Source organism: Ovis canadensis, chromosome 3 (assembly GCF_042477335.2).
Source record: "Ovis canadensis isolate MfBH-ARS-UI-01 breed Bighorn chromosome 3, ARS-UI_OviCan_v2, whole genome shotgun sequence".
Lineage (NCBI taxonomy): Eukaryota > Metazoa > Chordata > Mammalia > Artiodactyla > Bovidae > Ovis > Ovis canadensis.
In genome coordinates, this window is record NC_091247.1 from 181,447,578 (window position 1) to 181,462,259 (window position 14,682).

The 14,682-nt window shown below is 35.3% G+C and overlaps 1 protein-coding gene across 5 annotated transcripts in view; it reads left to right on the top strand.

Moving 5' to 3' along the window:
* RIC8B (RIC8 guanine nucleotide exchange factor B) overlaps positions 1-14,682 on the top strand; it is a 102,344-nt gene that overhangs the window by 43,440 nt on the left and 44,222 nt on the right. For all 5 annotated transcript variants that reach the window (XR_011256044.1, XR_011256045.1, XM_069585252.1 and 2 more), the window contains exons 4-6: positions 7,070-7,164; positions 13,610-13,838; positions 14,571-14,666. Coding sequence is in view for 3 of the 5 variants with exons in the window: in XM_069585252.1 (XP_069441353.1) it covers positions 7,070-7,164; positions 13,610-13,838; positions 14,571-14,666 (420 nt within the window). In the remaining 2 variants the exon portion in view is untranslated. The remainder of the gene's footprint in view (positions 1-7,069; positions 7,165-13,609; positions 13,839-14,570; positions 14,667-14,682) is intronic.

Below are 14,682 nucleotides of genomic sequence, written 5' to 3' on the forward strand. Positions count from 1 at the left end.
GAAGTAGTACAAGTATCTGAGTATTAAAGGATGCTGTTTGAGTGAGATAAGAGAGTGAGTATCTTTAGGAGTCAATCGGAATGTCACATTGTAACAGAAGAGATTGATCCCATAATTATTGTAGAGACTTTGAAGGAAATGTGAAAAAAGTACATGACATTATTTAATTAAAAATAAAGTTTCTCTCTTTTAACTGAATCATTTTTTCAACAAACATTTATTTTGTCCCCAACATATGCAGAGTTTCATATTAGGTACACAATATGCATTATAAAGCATCTTTGCCCTCAGAGAACTAACAGTACAATAGGAAAATCAGACACGTGAACAGATGGATATACATAACTGTTTTGTCCTATTATTTACTCTCTACACTTTCTGTATGTTTGAAAATAAAGAATTACCTCAGAATACACAGATGCTACAAATGCCATGTATTCTATAGATCTTTGCAGGTATATCTAACCTCACTGTCTTAGTCTTTTTGCTAAGCAATATACCTAGCACAGAATAAATGTTTAGTGAGTATTTGTTTTATGAAAAATAAAATGTGATGCAGTTTGTGCAATCTGCATAAACAGAAATATATAAGAAATAGCCCTAAGTGACAGGGAGGAAAGAAAGTTTATGATACCTTTAAAAATTTCAAAACTATTAAAAAATTTTTTCTGGAAACCTAAAACATTTAATAACATTGTTTAGAGAGCAGATTCTTTTTTGAAGATACAGCACACTATTTTATAGCATTTATATTTCCCTTTGTGAGTTAATTCAAAAAAACATTTATTACTTTATGCCCAGCACCATGTTAGCTGTAAAAGATGTGAAGGTAGAATACTTAATCTTTGCCTATAAGGAGACAGAGATCTTTGAACATAATATAATTTAGGAGGACAAATAACTGAAAAATAGCCTGGGTAAAATATAGGGTGAAATACTACCCAGGGTATAGCTATATTTCCAGGTAAGAGTACATGTTTACGTTTGTGTGTGCGTGTGTGTTTATGTTTCACCTTTGTAGAACTGAAATTTAATTTTCATAGGACTAGTTTCCTAAACCTTCTTGAACTAATTAGAACTACCCTGGGATAACATAGCCTGTTTAGGACTCACTGGTGTGAAGTATTCTCCTTTCAGACTTCTTCTCAGGCCTTGATTAGATCAGTTAAAGCTTTCAGTGAAAAGGTATGAAGATATTGATACCTTTACCAAACAAAAATGAAAATATTACACAGATTGTATAGGAGAAAGCAATGGTACAGTAGTGGAATCTATACATAAGAAGCAAAGTCTATATAAAAAGGTCCCCCCACCAAAAAAAGATTCCAAACAGTTTCATGAGTTTCTACCTCTCTTTTAGTGTTACCTCATTTTGATTTCTTCTATCCCAACAAGCGTGCTTGCTTTTCTCTTTTTTCCTCTTCTCTGTCTTAGGGATTTTTTTTCCTTATCAATCTTTGGCGATAGTAGGATTACAGAAGAGAAAATACTGATGCCCTAAAGATATCAAATCTAAGCTCTTGAAGAAGTAAATGACGGCTTATAAGTTGTTTGTATACTGTTTTGTAAAGAGCAATTATATTTAATCCTTCAAGCATCTATATGAGACAGGAGGAATATTAATCTCATTTGACAAATGAGGACAGTGAAGATCAAAGAGTTCATGTAGTCACACAGCAGAATAACCGATAGTAGGAAATCATGTCCACTCTAACCTTTGTTAAGTAAGACATCTTAAATGATAGATCTTATTCAACAAATATTTATTGAGCCATAGACAAATAATAGGATAAAAAGTCTAGAAACAAACATATACATATATAGTCAACTGAGTTATGATACAGGAAACACTGAAGTGCAATGGGAAAAGGTGGGTTTTTTAATCAATTAAAAATGAATTTAGGGATTTCCCTGGTAGTCCAATGGTTAAGAATCTGCTTGCCAGTGCAGGGGACACAGGTTTGATCCCTGGCCTAGCAAGATTCCACGTGCCACAGGGCAACTAAGCCATGGGCCACAACTCCTGATCCCACACTCTGGAGCCAACAAGCCACAACTATTGAGCCTGTGTTATGCCTAGAGGCCATGCTCGCAACAAGAGAAGCCTCTGCAATGAGACGCCCACACACCACAACTAGAGAGGAGCCCCTGCTCATTGTAACTAGCGAAAGCCCACATGTAGCAACAAAGACGCAGCACAGCCAAAACTACATAAATAAATTTAAATCTCTACCTTATACCATACAGAAAAAATTTGTGATGGGTAAGAGATTTTAAAATGTAAAAGGTAAAGTAATAAAAGCTTTTGGAAGAAAGCAGAAGATTATCTTCATGACTCTATTTTAAATAAATCAAGCATTTCTTAAATACGAAAGATTTTTAAAATAGTACAAAATAAAGATCAAGCCATAAAGGAAAAATTGACAAATTTGCTTTCATTAAAATGAGTTCGTCAAGAGAAAAAGGTAAAAAAACCAAGCTACCAAATGGGAAATTCTATTTGTAATACATATATGCAATAGGTACTCTATCTAGAATGCTTTAAAGAAGTTCTACAAAGAGTGTCAATCAACCCAATGGGAAAATATGCAAAAGGCTTGAACAGGCACCTCATAAAAGAGCTATACAAATGACTTACAGACATAAGAAAAAAATGTGTTCAACATTATCGGTCATTGGGAAAATGCATAATAAAACCTCTGTATGGCAAATTTAAAAGGCTGACAATACCAAGTGTTGGCACAGCTGTAGAACACACTGATAGACGTGTAAGCTGGTATAAACACTTTGAAACACTGTTTTGTGGAACCTCCTAAAGTGTGTCTTATGTATATGACCCAGCGTACCAAATGGCATGTAAGAAAGTATGTACATGTTCATAGCAGCACTCTTCAGTATAGCCCACGTGTCCAGCAAGAGTAGGATGGATATGTGAATTATAATATATTCAGCAGTGACTTCCTAACCTAGCTATGAGGAAACAGATTGTTTTCCCTAGATGTCAGAATGGAACTCTTGTAATACAGTATTACACAACAATGTCAGACTGCTTGAAAAGTTTCTAAATGTTCAAATGTACCTTCTGTACTCATGGCATTGCAGATCAGTGGCAAACAGTGCAGACCAGCACTTCAAATAACTAATCTCAAGTAATGAAAATCAACAAACTACAACTGCACAGAGCAAAGTGGATGAATCCCACAACCAGATGCAGAAAGGTCTTTATTTTATGATTCCCTTCATATAAAATTCATGACAACAAAAATCACTCACCTATGATGTTATTTGTTAGAATTATAATTGAAGAGCTAGAGATCTATCATTTGAAGAGGTCATGAGGGCAGTTCTGAGGTTCTCAGTCCTGGCATTGCTTTGTTTTCATGCTGGTTGTATGGACGTGCTCATTTTGTGAAAGTTTATCTAGCTGTACACTTAGGATTTGAGCACTTTTTAATGTTTTATTTACATTAAAATTATTGAACATTTATTAAACATATGCCTTCTAAACCTGTGAAGGTAATAGATGAATGGAGAAAACAATGCCTATCTAAGTATATAAACAAATGTGAAATTACAGATTATGATTCCCTGAAAGAAATCATAACAAGATACAGTGAAAGAGAATAATAAAAGAAGGAATTGAAGCTCCAAGAAGGGGCTTCTCTGAGACCTGGAGGATGAAAAGGAATCAGCGATAACCAAGGCAAAAACTCTAGGGACTTCAGTAGTTATTTTGAGTAAAGAAATAGAATTTAGTGTATTTACAGTAAAAGAGGATATGCAGACATAAGGTACAACCTGGGAATTGGTGTCACAAAGATTGGGACAGGAGGAGAAGGGATGGAAAGAAGTAGGATTTTCACTTGCAGTTGCAGAAGTGAAAAGACTAGTGGAAAGACCAGCATGGAGTTTTGCAAGAGGCTTGTCAACATCAGCATGAGAAGAGAATGATGTGATATTTAAAATAAAGAAAAATCTAGTGTTAAAGGAAGTGTATTCCTAGTTAATTATCCAAACCAAAGAAAATACGATCTTTTTAAGAGTTAACTGCTGTGGTTAGTTGCTCAGTCGTGTCCGACTCTTTGCAACCCCATGGACTATAGCCCACCAGGCTCCTCTGTTCATGGGGATTCTCCAGGTAAGAATACTGGAGTGGGTTGCCATGCCCTCCTCCAGGGGATCTTCCCAACTTAGGGATCAAACTCAGGTCTCCTGCATTGCAGGCGGATTCTTTATCATCTGAGCCACCAGGGAAGCCCAAGATTTAAGTAATAGATGAATTTCACGTGCATTTCAGTGTGCTTCATGTAATGTGATGTATGTAAAAGTAATTTGCATATTAGAGAATTTTGATTCAGACATTTGAAGATGGATGGCAAGTAGAACAGCATTCATTCCAAACCCTTAGCATTTCTAGCATTCCACTGGTCCCTCCTCCCCAGCACACAATAATTTCCTTATCACTCATTTCAGCTCTATCAGTCTTCCCTTTTGATTTCTTCCTACCTCATCCTTCCCCCTCACCCTCAAATGTTTCATTGAAAGTACTAAGCATTTTCATGTATGTCAGCTTCTTTAATCCTTTTGTAACCCCAGCAGTCTCATGTTTGTGGAGCTGCATAGAGGAAACTTTGGCTCAGAGAAGCTATATGACTTGCCTAAAGTCACAACCTATACTCTTGACTCTATGTGCAATGCTTTTTCTCTCATGCCATTGAGACCTTCATCTTTTCCAAATTAGCACGTGGTAATGTTATTTCCACTCCAGTGTTCTTGCCTGGAGAATCCCGGGGACGGGGGAGCCTGGTGGGCTGCCCTCTATGGGGTTGCACAGAGTCGGACATGACTGAAGCAACTTAGCAGCAGCAGCAAGCAGCAGTGTTATTTGAAAATATTGAAATATGAAATATTTGAAATATTGAGATATTCAAAATATTACATTATGAGTAATGCAACTGTGCTGTTTTTTGTTAGAGTTTACAAAAGACATCTTTCTGGAAGTGCTAAGTTGTATATAGGGATATAAGATGTTGTTCAGTCATTAAGTCATGTCCAGCTCTTCACAACCCCATGGACTGCAGCGCACCAGGCTTCCCTGTTCCTCATCATCTCCCGGAGTTTGCCCAAGTTCATGTCCATTGAGTCAGTGCTGCCATCCCAACCATCTCATCCTCTGTCACCCTCTTCTCCTTCTGCCTTCAAGCATTCCCAGAAACAGGGTCTTTTCCATTAAGTCGGCTCTTCACATCAGGTGGCCAAAGTATTGGAGCTTCAACTTCAGCATCAGTCCATATATGTATAGTGACCATATTTCACTTTACATAGACTTGGAATCAATTATATATATATACACAAACAAAACTTTAAAGCTTTTAATAGCTTTTGAAGTAATTGGAAACTTTCTAAAATGTAACATATCTGCTGCTAAGTCACTTCAGTCACGTCCGACTCTGTGTGACCCCATAGACGGCAGCCCACCAGGCTCCCCCATCCCTGGGATTCTCCAGGCAAGAACACTGGAGTGGGTTGCCATTTCCTTCTCCAGTGCATGAAAGTGAAAAGTGAAAGGAAAGTTGCTCAGTCGTGTCCGACTCTACGCGACCCCATGGACCGAGGAGCCTTGTAGGCTGCGGTCCATGGGATTTTCCATATCTAGGATCTGATTATAGTAGATAATTATCACTAATTTCACATGTCTTCTTAATTACTAAAAATCTGGAATAAGAAAGGTACGACCTTGATGCAGATGGTTAAAAAAATTGTAGTGGCCCAAGATCTCACTAAAAATAAAGAGGTAAACCAAATGATTATTCAGAGCTTAGCTTATTTCCTATTATTTGCCTTGCCTCTGACAGGTGAAAGTTGCTCAGTCGTGTCCGACTCTTTGCAACCCCATGGACTATATGGTCCATGGAATTCTCTAGGCCAGAATACTGGAGTGGGTAGCCTTTCCTTTCTTCAGGGGATCTTCCCAACCCAGGGATTGAACCCAGGTCTTCCGCATTGCAGGCAGATTCTTTATCAGCTGAGCCACAAGGGAAGCCCAAGAATACTGAAGTGGGTAGCCTGTTCCTTCTCTAGTGATCTTCCTCACCCAGGAATCAAACCGAGGTCTCCTACATTTCAGGCAGATTCTTTACCAACTGTGCTATCTGACTATCTACATGTCTTTAACACCACTGAAAGTGAAAGTGAAGTCACTCAGTTGTGTCCCACTCTTTGCGACCCCATGGACTGTAGACTACCAGGCTCCTTTGTCCATGGGATTTTCCAGGCAAGAATACTGGAGTGGGTTGCCATTTCCTTCTCCAGGAGATCTTCCCAACCCAGGGATTGAACCCAGGTCTCCTGCATTGCAGGCAGACACTTTACCATCTCAGCCACCAAATACCACTACCAATGAGTAAACATTAGGAAAATAGGAGATTAAACTCAGATTGCTTGTTTTTCATCACTTGCTTGTCACTTTGGAGAGCCTAGGAGCAAGATTGGGAGGAACTAGGAGATTAAGAAGATTCATTAAAATGAAGTAGATAGATTAGTAGATTTTAATCCATTGTCTTTGAAACTTAAGAGATAAGGTATTTTTACTGAGAACCCACAACCTGCTTCTGAAATATCAGATAGTATTATATGTGTTTGAATTTTTACACTGACTTGTAAACTGGAACAGTATATTATCCAACAAAAGAATCTAGACTTTGTGGAAATGGAAAAGATCCCTAGTTGCACTGAATCTTGTCATCAGGTAAAACAGAGTAGGTAATATATGGATCTGATCATGTTTTTCTTTGACTGACACATCATAAGGGAGAGGCCAGATCAACAATTTCTGGTTTCAGCCATTTCTGGCAGTAGCTGTAGCTGTTCATATGAGATGACTGTTCACTTAGTGTTACCTTGGAAATTATTCCTGGAACATCCTAGTGTCTATTATGTACGCATGAGAATAAGTGTTTTGGGGGTCTGATATGCCATAGGATGACTCCCAGGAATGTGGTAATGTACCAGACTCTTTGCTAAGGCATTCTTTCAATCTCCAATTTTTCTTCTGTTTTATTTGCCATAGAGTGAGTCTCATCAGTTTCGTGTCATGGCAGCTGTCCTTCGTCATTGTTTACTAATCGTAGGTCCAACTGAAGACAAAACAGAAGAGCTACACAGGTAGGTAGCCTCTATTGATATCTCAGTGAAAGACATAATCAGTTCTTATTGTTTTTATGCATTTGATTTTAATTGTTATAAACACAAGAAAGTGGAAATATTATAGTAAATCAGGTAGCCAGTTGGTTGAAAATCATTACTGTGCCCTGATGAGAAATTTTCATTCTGTTTCCTTTGACTTTGTTATATTGAGCCCCTCAGCAAGAGAAGAGAATTTGGCATTTGTTGCATTCAGCAGTAAAACCCAGAACAACAATAATAATATCACATAGTTATTGAATACTGTGTATAGCATTATGTTGAGTGCTTTATAAAGACTAACCTCTCTTAATCATCACACCAATCTTATGAGGTAGGTACTATTTTTCCCTTTCAATACGTGATGAAACTGAGTCATAGAAAAATCAAGCAGTTTCTCTGAGATTGCATATAAGTGAAAGAGCTTGGGGTTGAACCCTGATTTTAATTACTACACTTAAACTAACACTATATTTTCATTGTAAGAGGGTTTATCATAAAGTATATCTTAAGCAATGTTAATCAGATTTTTAAAACTTATTATAAGAATTGGGTCACAGTCTCAAGTATCATCAATATATAAAAAAATAGTTCAAGTTTTGTGACTTGCCCACGAGAGCTATTATGGACTGCTGTTAAAAGTTATCATTCTCTGAGAACAACTGAAGAAGTACTAATGCATTTTTCCAGTTCTCTTACTTTCTATTTTATGTCAGATTAGTAGTAACAGCACTTCTTACTTTAACATGAGATTGTCTATGGTGCTTTATTCTATAAGAACACAAATGACATTTTAAACAATTCAAATAAATTCAAATTTGTAAACTTTGGCATTAAATCTCCTTTAAAAACAATTTAAAACTGGGTTCTTCTAATAGTAGAAATTATCTTTAGAAATTATCCAAAACATACATTATATTTACAGTATATACAGCACATACAGTATATCCAAAATATATGGTATATCCAAAATATAGCTTAAGTAAAACTGTATAGAAATACAGCCAGAGTGTAAAATATACCCTTGTTATTTTTCAGTCATATCCATATTATTTTAGTTATGATTGGCAGTTTATCATTTGATATTGTACTCAGTTTGTTGGTAGGTTACCTTATGTACTCTGCCCTGCAGGCCTTCAAAAAATTGTTTTCTTCACAATTAAAAAGTATACTTTTTTCTGTAGCTACAGATCAAAAGTTCCTTTAAATATCTAGAACTGTGTCTTTAAAAATAATCAGATTAACTGCAGTAGCTCAAATCCTTTAAAAAAGATTTTATTGAGCATTTTTATCTCACTAATTTTTTCATAACAAGAAACACTGGAAACCTAGATATTAAATCTAAAAGAAAATGGGTTTATAAGCCCAGGTATAAATTTCTTTATTTTGGAAATCTGATATCACAAGTTAAATGACATTCATACAAGGATATGAGAAGAAAGTGTTTTGATGGAAGTTGTTAACACTAGTCACAAAAACATTGCTAAGAATTTCTCTGAAAAGTGAATTTAATATTTTAAAACAGTACCCAATATTCATCAAAAGAGAGCAAAACTGTATAGAGGTTTTAACAAGAAAAGATTTTTTTTTAAGTAATCTGATATCTTTATTTCTGATATTTGCTTTAAATACTTATTTTTCTTAAATTTAAAAAATATTTTTCTTTAAATTTATTTTTATCTTATAAGTTGCTCTGATAAATTATGTGTTAGTTCTACTATAAATAAAAAGGAATATCCCTAGGGCCACAGACAGATTTATATGTATTTCTAAAAGGCTTTCTTGGGAGATTGAGGTTGCTGCTGACATGACAGTTTATCTGGACTGGCCTTGCATGTCCCTTTAATCAGAATTAAAGTGATTAGTATCATTAGAGCAGTAGTAACTCTAAGCTAATCTATTTAAATGCAGAAAAACTGTACCAGCCTCAAAGGGTTATTTTAAGAACCTTATTAGAATTGTAATATCTACTAAATTCTGCCCAGTTGTAGTGGCTCTGAAAACTTATGTGTGTGGTTAAAAGCATCATTTTAAAGATAATCGGAATGTTTCATATTTCAACACCTCATTCCATTTTTTACCTTTATTTTGTAAATTTGTTTTTGCTTTTTTTTTTAAGAGGAAAAAATGTAAGGAAATAAGTAAACCTAGATAGTGTGGTGGATGGATATGCATTGTCATCAAACTCAAAGGATTGTAATAGTGATTAAATGAGAGCAATTAGTAAAGCCATCCATCCCTGGTATGGAGTGAATTCTCAGAAAATGGGGAGAAGCTGCTCCTGCCAGCACCACAACCCTATTGCCACTGCTGCTTCTGTTACTGTTATTATAATGAGCATATTGGCTTTGAGATCCAATATTTCATTCTAAATCTCTTCTTTAAAGTTTCTTCAATTTTGATATTTTGTTTAGAAAGCTGTTTCTTTATATATATTGTGATTGTGTAGTGAAATCTCTTTTCTGTTAATCTAAGATTTTATCAAGCCAGATGCTTGGCAGGCATGTCAGGAACCTGCTAAGGTGCTCTAGGAGACAAATGAGTAAAAATATGGCTTAGCAGCAGCTTTTTCTGATATGTTGTCTCTGTAAGACAGTGCCTTTCTTTTTCCCCCTAGAGAAATCAGGAGGACATGGACATAGAGATAAAATGAGTTAGCTGACAAAGACAACTGACCTTGACATCAACTTTATTACCACTAATCAGAATTTTATATGCTTTCTAAAATCTATATGTTCTATTTCATTTCCTTCTGTCTTTATTTATGGTAAAAAGTAAATTGTTGGTATGATCCACCTTTGCGGCTCCATTAAAGGACACCCTAATTCTGTCTATCTCTGCTATCTGCTTGAGAGTATTTTCAGCCCTCTTGTCCATAATCAGTAAGTGTATGCTAAACACTTAGCCAAAAAAAAAAAAAAGAGTTGCTTGTGGATGTGGTTGTGGTTTTGTTTTATTTTGGAGAGAAGGGGGAAGATGGGGATGGCCTGTATGCTAGAGAAGAAAGGAGAGAGAAGGACCAGATCTGATTTAATTTCCTTCAGCTTCTCACCCTAATTCTTTCACTCAACACATTGGCATCTACAAAGATTTCTTTTTTTGTATCCAAAAGTACCAGTGTGTATTTAAAAAGTACTTGCTTCCTTGCTTTTTTTGTTGTTCTTTGTTTAGACCAATTCATTTTATCTCACATATTTAAGGGGACAGTTCAGCACCTAATGACACCTCATTACAATGCTAAGTATAATGTCTTTTTCCCCCAGCTTTACTGAGTCATAATTGACATATAACATTATGTACATTTAAGGGGTATAGTGTGTTGATTTGATACACATATTACAAATATAAAATGTTAAAAAATAAGCATAATGTCTCACACATGGCAGACTTTTGATAAATGTTTGAAAATTGGAACATTTCATTTGATTTATATTTATAAACTGAGTACTTACTGTGTGTTAGACACTATGTTGAGCTCTAGAGGCGACAAAGAAAAAGAGAGTATGATCTTTGTTCTCCAAGGCTCACCAACTAAGTTGATGAGTTGTAGTTTTGAATAGGGTAATCTGGGCAGACCTCACCTAGATGGTATTTCAGCAGAGACTTAAAGGAAGTGAGGGAATGAGTGAGCCCTTTGACTGTGTGGGGAAAGAGCGGTCCAGGAAATAGCACAGAAGCAAAGGCCCAAGGGCAGGAGCAGTGGCAGGTGTGAAGAACTGCCAAGAAGTTTGTGGCTAAACCACCATGCACATGTCTCTTTACCCTCTTGAATTTTACTCTCAGAGCATTTATTGCCTTCTACTCAGTTAGCTTGTTTTGACTGATCTCTACATGCTAGAAAATAAGCTCCAGAAGGGGAGGGATTTACCTCTGTTTTCTTCATAATACCTGTCTAAAAATGCCTGGCATAAGTAATTAATAATTACTGAACTGAGTTAGATTAAGGTAAACTTAGGTATTTACCTCTGAAAATCTTTTGAAGATCTTGAGATTCATATAAGTAGATTTTCCAGCCATGAAAAAATGTATGTGAGCTCCCAATATACAGAAGATACATTTGACCAGGAAAGTTTGCTAACAGCTGTAGGTCTGCTTATACTGTTATCATGCTCCTCAGTGTCATCTGGTATTAAATTATGTTTAGCCCAGCAACTGATACAGGACTGGATTTCAGATTGCCTTCCTTCTCCCACAACTAACTAGATTTTAATCAGAGCATTAAGGAGCTCTAAATAGGCCCTTGCTTTTGAATCTGCATATCAGGAGGGGGCTGGGAGCTTGAGTGGGAGGATGTCATGTCCCAGTGATTAATGATCTCTAGGAGGCTGAAAAGGGGAGAGTAATATACACAGTATTTCTACCCCCTGGAGTAGGAATGCAAACACCATTGTGCAGATTTGTGCATAGTCACTGACTTCCTGGTAGCTGGAGAATTTCATACACTCTTCTACCACAAATAAAACTGTCAGAGAAGTGACAACTCAAAAAGCTGGCTTTCCTTACTTAAAAAGAATAGCTCGGACACAGTGAGCCAGAAAATTAATTTTGTAGTTGTTTGGTAACCCAGTTGTTCAATAAGAAACGAGAAAATGGAACCTTTTCTTGAAAAGCCTAAAACCTCCAAATATTTGTTAACTCAAACTCTACATTTGATTTTTTAAATTTACCAAATTCCTAGAAACTGCCAATTTTAGATGAATTTAGAGGGAAGCAGTACTTTATAATGTAATGCATCACCTTAAATATTTCAGTGTGGTCTCTGTGTTAGATTCCAGCCTATTGCCCTCTGTGTTGAAAAAATACTGGTAACATTTCAAAATTGATTTTACAGTTTTAGGAATTAATTAAGAAGAGTTCTGTTTTTTTTCTTTTACCCCCAGTAAATCTATGATATCTAATAATAGTTCCCAAATGCTTAAGTTAGGAGCACAATATTTTTATCTATAGATAATTATCTACAGATAATTGCAAAAATTTTAAAAGGAAAGTTTGAGGGAAAACTGTGGTATTTCAGCCAATTGTGATCTTTTACAAATAACCAAAAAGGGACTTTGTTTAATACTAGTAACAGTGATAGCAGCAGCAGCAGCTGTAGTAGGTTCTTTGTAGGTAGAACCAAATAACTTGTATTTTACCAGGAACCATTCATTCATAGGACTTGTTAAATTATTTTTCTTCTTGGTTTTGATTTTTTTTATATTTCCCATAATGTAAAAAGAAAGAAAAGAAATACTCATTCTTAGGGAAATGCAGCCACACTTCAGGATAGAGGAGAGAAAATATTTTGTATTTTATTTCTATTTTGTTGTTTATTTTTTATTTTTGAGGGTGTCACTATAATCTAAATTAAAAGAAACTACTGTGGCCTAAGTTAAGACTGCATCAGTTAGATTAAGCCTTGAATTTGGTTTCCAAGTGGTTAGACTTTTAAATTGCATTTGCAAGAGTTTATTTTTAGTCAGGATGTGGTTATTTTTAGATCTGCTTCTCTGTCATTAGGAAATGTAATGCCTGTCTCTCCATTGTTGTTTATCAGGAAGTTCTGAGGCACAGGCTTTTAAGATCCAGTTAGCACAGAACACCACCTCTCCTTTTAAATGAAAAAATATGAAATAATACATGAAGGAAAATATATTAAGTAAGAGCATGTCTGATTTTTAAATTGTTAATGTCATTTTAATCTCTTACACACTGAGAAGCAGAACAAAATTTTTAGGAAATACCAAAAAATACAAGGTTTGGGTTCCCCCTACTGGTGTACATACTAGGCTTGTGATTTCATTAATACACAGCAAGAAAGGCCTAGGGGGATGAAGATTTGAAATAGCTATATTGGCCTCTTTTAAAGAAATCTGGGCATAAGAGAGGGAGAAAAAGCACCGTTTACCATTTTCTGGAAATGTCTTACGAAAAAGGGGATGACCTAAAAATTGTATTTCTACATCTAGAAAGGACAAAACTTAATCCTGCAATATTTGGTTTTTAATGCTGTTGCCTCCATGATAAGCTGCTTATATACAGTGCTTCTCAAATGCTTTATGTTGTAATCTAAGGAATAATATAACACCAGTGAATCCACAAAAGGATTTAAAACCCCAAGGAAAAACTGCAAGACTAGTATTGTATCATAATGAAATTAAAGAGCTAGTGTTAAAGCTCACTAATTCCTATTTTAGCATTTCAGAAAGTGACATGACATCATGTGATTGTGTATGTCCATTTAACATCTGTTCTTTCTAATTTGCCATGTGTGTATTTGAAACAATTCTTTTTATTTTTTGTCTCTTTGTCAGTAAATGACAAATAATATTAAAGGCTCATTTTGAAAAAGAAGAATTTTAATTGACTCCTTAAAGTCTTACTATGTTTGCATTTTAAAGGACTATTCAATCAAATTAAAATATTGTCTTTTTAAATTGCTTTTCAGCAATGCAGTCAACCTTTTAAGCAATGTTCCGGTCTCTTGTTTGGACGTTCTCATTTGTCCATTAACCCATGAAGAAACGGCCCAAGAAGCAACGACTTTAGATGAACTGCCCAGTGATAAAACAGCTGAGAAAGAAACAGTTTTGAAAAGCAATACCATGGTATACAATGGTATGAATATGGAAGCCATTCATGTCTTACTCAATTTTATGGAGAAGAGAATAGACAAGGTAATTCTGATAAAATGGAGAAGATGCTTCTAAAGAATGTAATTGTACACATATACAAACATCACAGAATGTGATTTTTTTAATCTAAATTTTTTATAGCTGATATCTTGAATAATTATTTATACTCTGGAAAGCTTTTTATTTACCATAAATGACAAATTGCTGAAACCAAGTGAATTTATTTGTTTAAAGCTGAAAAGTGTGTTGATGTGACACCAAAATTGTGACTAGTGCCTGAAAACAAAGAAAAAAGTAATTTTCTAGTGTAGATATTTTATAAGTTCTAGAGGTAAAAATTATCCCCCCCCCAAAAAAAATTGATGATAAATATTTTCCATAACACCCAAAAGACATCTTTAAAGGAAAATTGCCACTGTAAGCTGCTTATTTTCTCCTTTCTGATCACTGTCTCTGTCAAGTAACTATATTAAAAGGCAGAAAGTTAGTTGGGGTCGGTCATGAAAACCTTTGCTGCCTTTAAGCCCATTGAGCCAGTGAGAGTCCTATAAAATGTAGGAAAAATCAAGGATATAAATGAGCATTAGTAAGCATGATGATAACTCATGAAATAGAAATATATTTAAGAAAATAATTTTTAAAATAGTTTTTACAGCTTTGGTAACATAAAATATCTCCCCCTCAAAAAGAGGAGTATTAATATACTCAGTTATATGAAGAAAAGTAATACTGATAGAAAGTAATCTAATGCAGCATGTATGGTTTTCTTTATAGGGAAGCAGCTATAGAGAGGGTCTCACTCCAGTTCTCAGCTTGTTAACAGAATGTTCCCGAGCCCATCGAAACATCAGGAAATTTCTCAAAGATCAGGTAACTGTTTAATGTA